The sequence below is a fragment of the Mesocricetus auratus genome, unplaced genomic scaffold, assembly GCF_017639785.1.
Source record: "Mesocricetus auratus isolate SY011 unplaced genomic scaffold, BCM_Maur_2.0 Super-Scaffold_100011, whole genome shotgun sequence".
In the NCBI taxonomy this organism is placed as follows: Eukaryota; Metazoa; Chordata; class Mammalia; order Rodentia; family Cricetidae; genus Mesocricetus; species Mesocricetus auratus.
The window spans coordinates 30,328,526-30,342,278 of record NW_024429195.1 but is presented as its reverse complement, the minus strand read 5'-3'; the positions used below and the strand labels follow the sequence as shown (position 1 = coordinate 30,342,278).

General features: G+C 43.6%; 1 protein-coding gene across 12 annotated transcripts in view; it reads right to left on the bottom strand.

The window, feature by feature from the left end:
* Positions 1-13,753, bottom strand: part of Pex5l (peroxisomal biogenesis factor 5 like) — a 206,225-nt gene that overhangs the window by 15,292 nt on the left and 177,180 nt on the right. For all 12 annotated transcript variants that reach the window (XM_021226914.2, XM_013113124.3, XM_013113126.3 and 9 more), the window contains one exon: positions 725-841. In XM_021226914.2, coding sequence (XP_021082573.1) covers positions 725-841 — 117 coding nt within the window. The remainder of the gene's footprint in view (positions 1-724; positions 842-13,753) is intronic.

The following is a 13,753-nucleotide window of genomic DNA, read 5'->3' as shown; positions in this document are numbered from 1 at the left end:
ATCTCCTCTACCTAGTAGAGTACAGGCTACACAAGTATTTGCTGTATTGAGTAAAATGTCCTGAACATCATCCAGGACTGAATACTACTGAGACTTATTCCATATCCCTAAACCATGAGGCAAACTTTTATCAATAAACATGTGTGTATATGTCTGTGTGTGCAATTGTATGTGTGTATGAATTTTTTCTGTTTAAGAAGCATTCATTTTTCTGTCTCTCAGCATACTTGTAGTAACTCTAGTGTCTTCCTTTCACTAAGTGTTTTTAAAGGCGGAGATCTCAAAGCAGTTGGGACTTACTGGGCAATCTGGCTGGTGGTTCACTGTACTTTTCTATTCTTCAGAGCTCTTAGCATTAGAGTGTCATTGTGTAGTCCTTTGGCTGTGACCCTGGTCATATGAAGAGCATTTTTTTTTGCATGACAGTCTTTGCTGATAGTGTGCTGACACCGTGAAATGCAGTCCAAAGCCTTGGAATCACCACCTGGGTTTTCTATAACCAGGACCAGTAGCTGATGATGAGCCCTGGCAGGTTTGGGTAGGAACAGTAATAAACAGGGACATTTCTTTTCATTCCAGGGCAGCTACCCTCACACGCCAGGGTTGCCTGTTTCCCATCGAGTACAGATTCTCCTACATCACAAAGTATTTGCTGATGGGCCCGTGACATGTGGTCTGATGAGTCCTGAGACGCTCACTAGCATGTGAGGACAGACTGAGTTACCTTCTCACTGGCCGACACGGTGACTTGGTTCTGGGCTTCTTGGTTCTCGGATATCCAGTTCCTCCGGGCCATTTCTTCCCACTCTGCCTGCATCTTATCCCAGAACTCCGTGTCTGACTAAGAGATAGGAGAAATGAAGAGAGTGGACTGAGAATCACATTGTGTTTACCTGGTTCGTTTCTAGAGATATATTTGCCTCATAGATCAAATGGGTATAGGAGGATGAGTAGGCAGAAGCAGGTGGATCTCCTACAGGGTACCCAGCTGTCAAAATGGATCAGCCCTGACTTTTTTAAAATTTTAATTGAATTTTAATGAATTCTCATGTACTCCAGGCTTGCCTCAAACTAGCTATTGTAACTGAAGACGACTTTGAAGTTTTGATCCTCCAGCCTCCAACTCATGAGTGCTGACATACCTATGCAGTACATTGGGTTTACCCAGTGCTGGGGATCAGAGACAGGGCTTTGTACATTCTAGACAAGCACTCTACCAACCAACCACATGGCCATCCCCAGCTACAATTTTCTCCAGCAGAAATTAACCACTCACATCATTTATAGCAGTGAATCAGCTAAATATACACTACAGTTGCTCCTAAGCTTACGTCGGAGTTATCAACAAATAAGTCCACAGCAAGTTGAAGATACTATAAATGAATGTAGCCTCCTGAACATTGTTCCTTAATGCCACAGCTCACTGCAGAGAACTGGGAATTAACTCTGGCTGTTGTGTGCTTGACTCCGAGTGCTGCCCAGCAGAGTAAGAGAACCCTACTGCATGTGGACGATGGTTCAGGTGAAGGCCAAAATTCAAAGTTCAATTTACAGTGAATGGATGTCACTTATCAACCATTGTGAAGTTAAAATATATTAAATTGAGCTATCCTTCATTGGGTACATCAGCACTTAAAGACAGTTTCAAATGTGTTAGCAGACATATTTTAAGAAGGTAGGCCCAGACCTGAGTTGCTCCTAGAATATGAAGAATTGGAGCAGCACTCTTGGGCTGACTGGGCAGGGACCTGGGTGGTCTTGGGCACAAATGGGAGAATTGACTTTATCATATGCTAAGTACCATGGCAGGAGGAAAATGAACCCGAGTTATTGCCCCAGTGAGGGAGCCACAGGATTTCAATTCTGCTTGGCTCCCAAGCCTAGGACTGTAGGAGGAAGTCTGTATGCCGCCATTAAACATGTGACTTACTAGAGGCGCATACAGATGAGGTAATAAAAGGGCGGTTTACCACACCGCTAACCACACCCACTTTAGGTAGGACTAAAGACATATACGGCTGGACGTAAAGACGTATACGTACGTAGGCGGAACTACGTCACTAGCCAGGCCCACTTTTGGGCATGGCTAGGGGGCGTTACAGGGGAAGGCACAAAAGACAGCACACAGGAAGTCTCGGTCTCTTTTCCCGGAGTTCGGCTTCCCGTTCGGCAGCAGGAAAACTACTTGGCTCATCTGGGTTACTTGTTTGGTATCTTGTGAGTAATTTCTACAATAAATACTTAGTTTTACTTTCAGTAAGTGTGCGTCGCTTATCCTTACAGTGTCATTTGGAGCTACATAGGACCATCTGCTTGTGTCAAGTTTTGCCTCCTGGTGCTAAAGAAGGGGGCGGGGGAGGGGGCCTCGTGCTCGGCTGTGTACTTTCATCTTTTCTGAGGCACGTCCTGTCGGGGAAGCCCAGTCATCTACCCTCTTACTTCATGAAAGGCGGCGTGAGTGCCTAAGGCAGAGCTCTCTGCAAGAGCTTCTCCTGGCTGTCTTCAGAGTCATTAAGTGTGAAGAGAGTACTTTAGGTGGCCAGATCAAGGAGACAGGGGTGAGACTCTCAAGAGACTTAGGAGTCATTTAAGCAAGGGTGGTACTTCTCAGGGATAGAGAAAGATGGAGGGGCTGCGGATTCTGACTTGTAGGATACTGGCGGACACCTTCCGGCAGTTTCCCAGCACAGCGATTTCACCTCAGAATCATGAGTAAGGGAGGAGGGGTGCCCTGGCTGGAACACTGATTCCCATTGGCCGGGAAACAGTGTGACTTCTGGGGATCACTCTGGGCCCCGTGGCTGTTAGATATGGGAAGACCCTTGTGCCCAGCACTGTATTGGGCATCCAGACTTGGTTTCCCAGCTACGTTACTTTCCAGGTGCTTGGGAATCATTTGTTCTTCTTAGACAAAGCAGAAGAAGCAGCTGAAAGTGTTCTGTGGTCCTTTAGTCTGGAGCTGAGGTTCAGGCTCCTCACCTGCCCATCTCAAACAGCTCCAGGACCTCGAGTCTAGTGACAGCCTGGTTAAGGGTAATCCCTTTCACCCTGCTGGCAGCCTAGGCAGCACCAACCAGGCACGAGAGCACTTCCTTAAAGTTGCCTGAATGGCCATCACGACCCTATTTATTTTGGACCCAACATTTGGGGGAATAAGGGTCAGCAAATGTGATTACTCCAAGCTACTGGATAAGCAGGAGTTCTTTATGTCTTCTCTGTCAGTTCTGGAATATTCTTGAGTTCCGCCTGGCAGAGGCCTTCCCTCATTCAATATGTCTGAGATGTTGGAAGCAAAGAGAACCTCCTTGAGGTATGCAGGCTAAGGTGGGGGATGAAGAGAAAATGTTCTTTTTAATGTGCTTTCCTAGTAGACACCATCAAGAATCTCAAACCACAGCAGCCCTGCTAACATGAGGAAGTACCATAGCATCAAGGGCAGAGAGGCCAATGGAGGGGAGGGGTTCTTGCTTCAAACTTTGTATTTCCCGAATTTTCTGTGTTAAGTTTTGCTTTTATAACTGTTCAATAAATTAAAACAACAAAAATACCCTTTCCCTTTCTTTTAAGTCCGTTTAAGCCTTATGACGATCAAACACTGGGACTGTTTTCTGACAGCTCTTCAAAGATGCAGGTTCAGTCAGTCTGCAGTGGAGAAGGGTCACCAAGCGGTGCCTCCCATCACCCTGCCCAGCATTTGAGAGAGAGGCCAGTGTCTTCACATCCTTAGGAAGTCAGCCACACATCCCTCTGGAGAGTCCCTGGGATCTGAAGTACTGTCTAATCTGAAGGGAAGACAGAGGGCTTCCATATCACGGACGGCTGGGCCACCATCCCTGCCTTCCACACTAGACGAGTACACGTGTAAACTCCACCTCCATAGGAACCAGAACTTCAGTGAGGTGGGGCTGCCGGGCTCTCCCTTAATGAGATTCAGCAGGATTTACTGTTTCCACTTAAACTAAGTCACAGCAGACTAATTGAGCTGCAGAGCACAGTTTTCACTTAATTACAGAATACTTTTAGCGCCATCAATTTCCACTCAGTCTCAGAAACCAGACTTTACCGCAGTGGCTGCAAATAGCACAGCTCCCTACCCCATTTTTAATGAAGCTGAGGAAAACCTCCAACATATTTGAATTTTAAACATTTTAGACAAGACCAAGGGATTTTATTTACTGATGATTTCCTTGGCTATTCTGGGGTTTTAGTAGACAAGTTAATCTGCTTATACCAAGTAGTGATTTCAAGGATAATAGCCTCCATTGGCTCATATTAATGGTTCCCAGTTCATGAGAGAATTAGGAGGTGTGGTCTTGTTAGAGGAGGCACATCATGACGGGGGTGGGGTGGGGTGGGGGGCTTTGAACTTTCAGAAAACCCATCTCATTCCCAGTTAGCTCTCTTTGCCTCATGCTTATGGATCAAGATGTGAACTCTCAGCTACTCCAGTGCCATGCCTGCCTGCCTGCTGCCATGGACTCTAACTCTCTGAAACTGTAAGCTCCAAATAAGCTCTTCTATAAGTTGTCTTGGTCATGGTGTCTTCTCACAACAATTAAGAAGCTATTAAAACACACTAGAAGTGAATTATTGTTTGTAATTTGTTTCCATTTTAATGACAACCTTCTATTGGTATCAACAAACATTCAAAAGCTAACTTGGGATATACATATATAGTGATTAGGAAAACAGCATTCCTTTCAGACAGCACTGGGATCAAATCCTTACTCCACGTGTGATTGCCAAGACCTTCCACCCCTCCGGATGCTGTTTTCCTTATTCTCAATATGTAGATACAACAGAAATTTGGGTGAATTGTTCTGATTACTAAATGAGAATGATGTCAATGGATGTTCGTGGATGGCAGCCACAAATGGGAAATCTACATCACAAGGTCTGCCTCCAAAGGTAGGCACTATCTTGAAAGAGGGGACAGAAAGACTGTAAGAGACAGAAGTTGGGGAGGACGAGAGTGAAACAGTGTCTTCTGGACATGAAAGGGTTGCTTCACTCATGACCTCATGGCAACTGTAGTTGACTCAGATCAAGCCACTCAGTGTTCCAGCATGACATGGTCAGAGGCTCACCAGCCTAGCTCCTAACCGAGGAATGGCCAGGAGCTGATGGATTCTGGGGGTTCAAGAGTAAGTATTCTTTAAGGGTGTGCTCCCAGTGATAGACCATGCTCCAGTGGAGGGCCCCACGTTAACCAGTATATGAGCAGCATGAACTAGAACCAGGGGGCTAAAAAAGACAGTTGGGAGGGGCTGATGGATTATAGGGAGGAAGAGAGGTGGATATGATTCAAAAACATTGAGTAGACATATGATATTCTCAAAATAACTTAAATATTCTGTTAAAAAGTAAGCATTCTTATTGTATTTTTATACCATTGAGAAGAACAGAGTGTAATAAATTTTGTTTTAACAACCTCAGAGTTCAAATATCTATGCTATATGTTGTTTGGTGGTTTAGTTTCAGGTAATTACCTATTACTCTTCTAGACGTTTCTTTTCATTTAAATCTTTGTTTTCCACCCAATTATTCAAAACCTAAGAGCAAAGTTAAGAAAATTATGGCAGAATGGGCTGTTAAGTAGCAATTAAAACCATGTTGTTGTGCAACATTCCCCAGGGCTTCGGTGCAGGCTGCAGGGAAAATGCCTGCAGATCTGTGTGCCAGCAGAAGGACTTTTATGGGATGTGACTGGGAGGAATTTATCCTATAATCTTTCCTTGGACTTTTCAGAGTTTCTCAATTATTTTCATTTTGTTGGTAAATTCTTTTAAAGAAAGCTTAATTGTTTCAATTACATTCCACAATGATGTCTTCTCTACTGAACTCATAGTGTGTCAGTGTCTTTATTTGATGTGGTGTACATGTGCAGGCCTTTTGTGTACATGTGCATGCATGTGGAGGGCAGAGACTGATTGATGTCCAGTGTCTTCCTCAGTTGTTTTCAACCCTATATTTGGGGATAGTGTTTCTTACTTGTTTACCAGGCTGGCTGGCCAGAGAGCCCCAATGATCCTCCTGCCTCTGCCTCCCCAGCACTGGGAATACAGTCATGCCCTGTGGCATCCAGCTTGCCCATTGTTCTGAGGACCTGAACTCAGGTTCTCCTGCTTGCCATGCAGGCACTCTACCGACTGAGCCATTTCCTTATCCTCTGGAGCAGTTTCATGCCTCTGAATTCCTTCTGTATAGATAGCCTATGTTGATGGTTTGCAAGAAGACAAGTGTGTGTTATGCATGTGTGTGTTATGCATGTGTGTGTGTGTGTGTGTGTGTGTGTGTGTGTTCACAGCTTTTGAAATACAGCTTGGAAAATGCTTAAATTGGGATCCAGAATGTGGAGGTGGAAATGGAAATAAATCTTTGAATGTTTTTGAGAAGACAAATCATTTGAATATACTTAGCTTTTCAATAGCAACTAGTTATTTAAAATAGCCTTTATGAATACATATAATTATGTATGCAGAATGGACAAGTACCATAATAAAAGTTACTTACTATCTAGTATACTAGCATTTCTCAGCAGCTTTTGGCCTTTCTTCTAGCATTTTTGATTTTCTTTATTGTTGCTTTTGATATAACATTTAAAATAACTCCAACAGGAGAAGAGCTCTGATAAAGGAACTATTCTTGTAACCAACAAATTGTAACTTCTGTGGTTGGCCTGGGCCTTTAAAGCTGATGCCACAGAGTCGCTGCTTTATTTCAGGAATGGTGGCTGAGAGGAACAGGTCTGAAGCCAGGTGAGGCTAAAGTCCTAGGTGTGAAACTTTACAGTAAGTAGTGTAACCCTGAACAAGTAAATAACTTTCTGTATGTCCTTAGTAGCGTCAAGTGGAAGAAACAGTCATCCAACGGGGGCATTTGTGAGCACCAAGTGAAATGAGGAACTTGGACTGGAATGTGAAGTTGTGATCAGAGGAGGCATAAGAGTTTTGAGTACGGCTACCTTCCCATGTCCAGGGAGAAGCTGGCTTCTGCTCAATGTCCAGGGAGAAGCCAGCTTCTCCTCAATGTCCAGGGAGAAGCCAGCTTCTCATCAATGTCCAGGGAGAAGCTGGCTTCTGCTCAATGTCCAGGGAGAAGCCAGATTTTCCTCAATGTCCAGGAAGAAGCCAGCTTCTCTTCAATGTCCAGTGAGAGGCCAGCTTCTCCTCAATGTCCAGGGAGAAGCCGGCTTCTGCTCAATGTCCAGGGAAAAGCCAGCCTCAATGTTCAGGGAGAAGTCAGCTTCTCCTCAATGTTCAGGGAGAAGTCAGCTTCTCCTCAGATGCCTTCTTTCCGTAAGAAAATGGCCACTAGGGGGACCATTTGTTTAGGATTGTAATGACTATAGACTATTTTTGGTTCTGCCTTTTGTAGAATATTTTTGCCTATCCTTTCTGAAGTTTGAAGAATTAGCCAAGTCATACTATTAAAAACTGCATGACACTGACATAAAAACTCATAATTCAGTAGAATAGAATTGAAGGCTCAGATGTAATTCTAAGCAACTGTAGCTACTTGAGTTCTGACAAAAATATATCACACATTTGGAGAAAAGAAAATGGCATTGGGAGACCTGAATTTATACCTGTGGAAAAATGAAGCTGGATCTCACCTCTCACCGTGAACAAACTCAACTCCAATACATCAAGAACTCATGTAAGACCGGATACTCTGGAACTGCCAGAGTATAAAGTGGGGAATGTGTTTCAACTTGTGTGTACGACAACATACTTTCTTTTTTAAAGATTACTTTTACGTGCATGGGTGTTTTGTCTTTGTGTATGTGTATGTACCACATGTGTGCAGTGCTCACAGAAGCCAGAAGAGGGTGTCAGATCCCTGGAACTGCAATTATGGGTGGTTGTGAGTCCTCATGTGGGTAAGCAAAACCTGGGTCCTCTGAAAGAGCAACAAGAGTTCTTAACTGCTGAGCCCTCCCCACAGCTCCAAGGCACCTATTTTCTGAGTAGGATTCTCGTGGTGCAAGAAGTCGGACCACCAACTGACAAAGTGGGATCTCATGAAATTAAAAACTTCTTTATAGCAAAGGAAGCTGCCAACTAGGTGAAGAGGCAACTAACCACAGATGGGAAGAGAATCCACACTATATATCTATCTGACAGGAACTTGTGTCTAGAATATGCAAAACACTTTGAAAAATAAACATAAAGAAGACAAACAACCCAGTTAAAAATGAAGCATGGAACTGAGCAAAAGTTCTCCAAAGACGAGAGGTAAATGGCCTGGAAACAGTTTAAACCCTTAGCTGTCAGAGAAATGCAGATTAAAGTCACTTCAACATTCCATCACAGTACAATCAGAATGGCCGTCATAAAGAAATCTGGCAACAAATGTTAGAGAGCATGGGGGAAGGGAAGTCCTTACTCGCTGTTGCTGGAGTGCAAATTAATACGTCTATAAAGAAAATCAGTTTGGGGGGTCCTTCAAACTTGAGAACAGAACCATCCAGCTACATTCCTCTTAGACATAGGCCTAGAAGACTTCGTACTGTACCACAGAGACACTTGCACAACCATGATCACTGCACCCTAATTTACAATAGTTTGGAAATGGAATCAACCAACATGTCCATTAGCTCATGAGTGGATAGGGAAAATGTGGTACATACACACAATGGAGTATCACTCAGCTGTAAAGAAACATGAAAAATGAAATAGTTCAACTTGCAGGTAGATGGATGGAACTGGAAAAAAACATATTGATTTAGGTCACCCAGGTTCAGAAAGAAAAATAGGCAATGTTATTTCTCATATGAGGATCATAGTTTTAAGTCTTTTGATTTTTACATTTAAACTGGAGTACATGTGGAAGCCAGGAACAGGCCCCTGAGTCGGGGAGGAGAGCTAAATACAGGTAAAATCAGAGTGGAGAGGGAGAAATCTGGGAGTGGAAAGATGGAGGAGGTCGGGAATAGGAAATGACGTTGTTGCAGAAGGGTGCATGAAAAAGCTATGTGAAAACCTATGATCTTCCAACCCAAGGAAAACTTTAAATTAGCGGGAACAGTGCAGGTGACATGAAAGGAGATGGGGTTATTCTTGAGTTAAAGGTTTAAGTGGGGATGGGTGGATCTGGAGAGAGGCAGAGGCAGGGAGTGAGTTAGCCAAAGCTAAAGATACACGGGCGATATGGAAAGTCAGTAGTTCATGAATGCATATTATATACATATATGTTTTATGTATATACATATATTTATGTTTTATGTATTCATCATTATTTTAAATCTCTCTCTCTCTCTCTCTCTCTCTCTCTCTCTCTACACACACACACACACACACCCTGTATAGGCAGACAATAATGCTCCCAGAAGACACAAGCTATTAAATGAAAATCTCAGTGCCAGGCCCAGGATATCTTCCTAGGAGTTATTGGTCAAGAAGGCCCCAGAAGCAACCCCTCAAAACGTCTATTGCTGCTGCTCTTGGCTGCCCACCACAACTAGATTGTAGGATTCAATTGCTGGAGATACCACTTGGAGGCAGGAAATATATAAATCAGTCTTGAGCTGATCAGGAAATTCTCACAGAGGGTGTGGTTACCTGCACAAGAACTTCGTAAGACTGAGACAGTCACAATCCTAGCACGGATTGGGTAAAGGTCCCTCAGGCTCCAACTGCTACAGGAGGAGCTACTTGAAGTTGATGGCTGCTGAAGGACAGAGCCATTCTTGTCTGAGTCAGGGGATGTCTCTATACCATGCACGCATGCGCAGCACCCGTTGGACTTGGGCTATTAATTAAAAAGTACATGAAATTAGGCTAGAGATAGGGTGGGGCACTAAGGGGAGATGGGGATGACCAGTAAACATTGAATAAATGTATGAAACTTTCAAAGAATAAAAAATACTATTTTAAAAAGGAAAGGGTAAAAAAGATCAAAACTCCATCCAAATAATCTCCAAATTAAAAAAACCTGACTCTATCATATTGTCAAGAAAAGTCCCAAAACAAACAAACAAACAAACAAGCAAACAACAAGCAGCTCTATCGGTTGTGTGGCTGTATGCACTGTTATCCTGATGAGCTTCCTTTTTATCCCTTTCCTGTGTGTGCTCATGTGTGTACGTACACATGTAGGCCAGCCTTAGAATTGTCTTGTTTTGTGGGACAGGGGCTCTCACTGGATGTGGGGCTCACCTATTAGGCTAGATTGTCTGCCCGGTGAATCACAGAAATCTGTTCGTCTCCACCTCTACGACACTGGGATTGCAAGCACGTATCAGTGTGCCCAGTTTTCTGTGGTCCTCAAGCTGTGTGGCTTTTTTCCTACAGGTGTGCCAACTGGGCTGTTTCCCAGTGCCTTTCCTTTTTCCCTTCAACTATTTGGTAGCCCAGAGGTGAAAACAGTGCCTGGATTCAGCCTATGATTCCCGAAGCTTGAGTAGGAAGATAGCTCAAGCTGGTTTCCGGCAAGCCAGGTCCATGAGCTGTGCAGAGCATTCAGCCCCAGGTTTGGTAGTTGGTAATATGGACATACCCATGTTACCTTGAGCTGGCATCTGACTGTGTCTGAAGAATATGGAGCCAGGTGTCTTAGCTCTCCCTTAAGGGCCACAGAGGCCTCAGACATTTTCCAGATGGCCCAAATCATCACACATTCTCCCTGTGTATTGATTTATTGGTCTGTGAGGATTAACTTGGACAGGATTAGAGAAACATATTCTCTGCCAAGGATACTAGACATTGAATCTAGCTTCTTGGCTGCTTCATTCCCAGTCTCAAAACACAGCAGATGAATGAACCAATAAAATGCCAGGTGGAAGGCTTCATTGGTCTATAAGGAAATGTATCCTGTAAGCAAGTATTCCACAGAACCTGACAAACACAGGTGCGCAGGGGACTGATGGACCCACATCCCCCAATTTCAGCTGCATAACTGTAGAGACGGATAGGATCAGCAGAAGCAGGAGCCATTACATAATTCACACTTGTTCAAAAGGACATGCAAGACTGTAAGCTAACACCGTCCTAATGTCTTAGTAAATTGATTCTTTTGGGGCACAGGTTTTCTTTGACTGAGGCAATTTAAAAAATATGACAGGCAGCATTTCTTCCAAGTAATTTATTATGTATCTGTCCACATTTAATTTGCATATTCAGCAAACTTTACTGGCAGTCTTTCCCTGTGGCAGACAGTGTTCTACATCACAGGTGCTGATGAAGGGGGGGCTGCTGAGCCTGTCTTGGGGGCAGAGACAAGTGTATAGGAAGGGTGCAGTGTGGTGACATGAGAAATGAAGGAAGGTGCAGTTTGGGGACATAGAGGAAGAAAATGCACACAGGGTGCTGTCTGGAAGTAGAGAGGAGTCAATGCAGGGAAGAGGCAGACAGAAAGCAATACGGTGCTGTGAGGGCAGCAAGAAGGGAAGAGGGGAGAGGCTCTGAGCTGGACTTGGGGGTTCAGTAGTCGTTCTGGAAGCAGTGAAAGTCAGCTGGGGCTGTGCTCTCATAGTGGAAACTAGCGTATAAGTGGTGGAGATGGGAGAAAAGGCGGGTATGAGAGAGAGAGAGGACAGGATCAACAGGACTTAATGTTTGGTTATTAGTGTGGAAAGGAGGAGAGGACAGAAGGGTTGAGGATGAGAGAATAAGAGGGTAGGGCAGGAAGAGAGGAGAGAGAGAACTACAAGGCTCCCTGAGAGGTCTTAGTCCTGGTATAGAGAATGCAAACAGCCAACAGAGATTCAATGTAGAGTTTGGATCTGGATGTGCATGGCTGGAGTTGCTTTTGGATGCTTAGGTATGGTATTGAATACATGATGGGATCTGTGTTTTTTTTTTGTTTCAATGATAAACATAACTATTGGATTCATGAACTTATACCATCTGTGGTTACCTGCACAAGGACTAAGAAAGATCAACCAGTCATAACTCTAGTATAGATGAGAGAGATCTATACAGCACTCTTCTTTGAGGGTATCCCTATGTTAGGTTCCCATGTTCCAGTGGATAATCCCACATATGGGCAACACTGTGGGGATCACAGATCCTGGCTGGAAACCCACTCCTCCATCAGCCTGGGAGCAGGCAGCTGCGAGACAATGTTTACTGAAAACAATCCAATACCATAAGCTCCTGATAAGGGCTCCCTCACTGAATCACCCTGACTTTGATCTTCCTGATGGCTAGCTACTCCCTGCTGTTCCCGATTCTGGTGTGAGAGATTTAACCACCAGCCAGGAGGGGAAAAAGATAGGTCTGTAGGAGATTTGTGTGTGTATGGATGGCAGAAGTTTTTCTGGAGGGAAGCGTTTTTCTTGGGAAGTTCTCCTAAGCTGATTTCAGGAGCATAAAGTTTTCTTAACGCAACTGACTGGTCTCTGTGTCATCAATTCCGACCACTTCGCCACATTCTCAGATACAGGCTGCGCAGGAGGCGCGGCACAACACTAATTGGGCTTCTTGGTTTATATGTGATTAAACAAAAGAAGAAGACAAAGTTAGGAATGAGTTATGGGGGAAGTTGGAGGGGAAGATGGGGGTATATATGGTCATATTTCATTTTATGGATGAATAAAATCTCCGAAGAATACAAACATTTCTAATGAATAGTTATGTGTTCATTTTTTAAAGAATATAATCAGAGTTAATGGCATGGGCTTTCAGAGAACAGGAACCTCCATCCACATTCAGGACAGTTGACTGGAATCACTGGAAAGGATTCATTGAGCCTATGAGAATGGGTCAGGAGCAAAGTGTATCCTTCCCAGCTTTGAACTCCCAGCAGCATCAGCAATAGGGGATAGGCAGGGCAAGGAGAACTCGCTAGAAAAAGGTGAAGACAATGAAACTCATAAAGTGATGAAATTGTTTTGCCAGTGTATAATCATGTGGTCAGGCATTGTGTTAATAACAGAGACAAAAAAACATCTCATTCAACTCAATGAATATAGATCAGGTTTAAACCAGACTGCCTTGGACTGCAGACAAATAAGTCTGTATAGGTACCAATAATTACAGGAAAAGGAGAAGTTTTCATTCTGAAGTGGGAGCATGGAAGGAGCTGGAAGGAGGGGACTTGTGAGGGATTTGAGGGAAGAAAGAGAAGGGGGAACGTAAAAAATAAAAGCTTACAACTGTAACAGTAAATAAGGCATCTTATGGGGGTTTCTGGAGTAACTAGATAGATAAGGTAGCTTAAAAACCCCAACTTTGGGGGTTTGGGAGGAGAAACAAAAAAACCCATCTTCACTTAATAATTTTTTCACATTTAATTTTATATATTTACATACCTCTCTACCAACTCTCTTACCTAATTTTTCTTTTTGTTGTGTTGAGACATGATCTGTTTGGATGACCTCAAACTCACAGCAATTCTGTCTCAGTTTCCAGAGTACTGGGACTGCAGATATGATCTGTCATGAATAAGTTATCTATCTAATTTTTGTACTTTTTAAATTAAGTTTTTCATACACTCTATTTTGACGTTTCCCCTTCCTCAACTGCTCCAAGATTCTCCCCCAAACAACGCCACCACCACCAAAACCCAAAAAAAGCACAAAAACAAAAATCAAAGCAAGCAAGCAAATGACCAATAAGGGGAACAAAAAGCCAAAATACAACAGAAACATGGAGCTTGTTTTGGATCAGACAGCTGCTCCTAGGCATGGGGCCTGACTTGCTCTGAGTATGGTTGATAACCAGTGACACTGTGCTGGAGAAAACTGATTTTCCGATTGACAGTAGGTATCAATTGCCAATAGCTCCTTATTTAGGGATGTAATGCAACG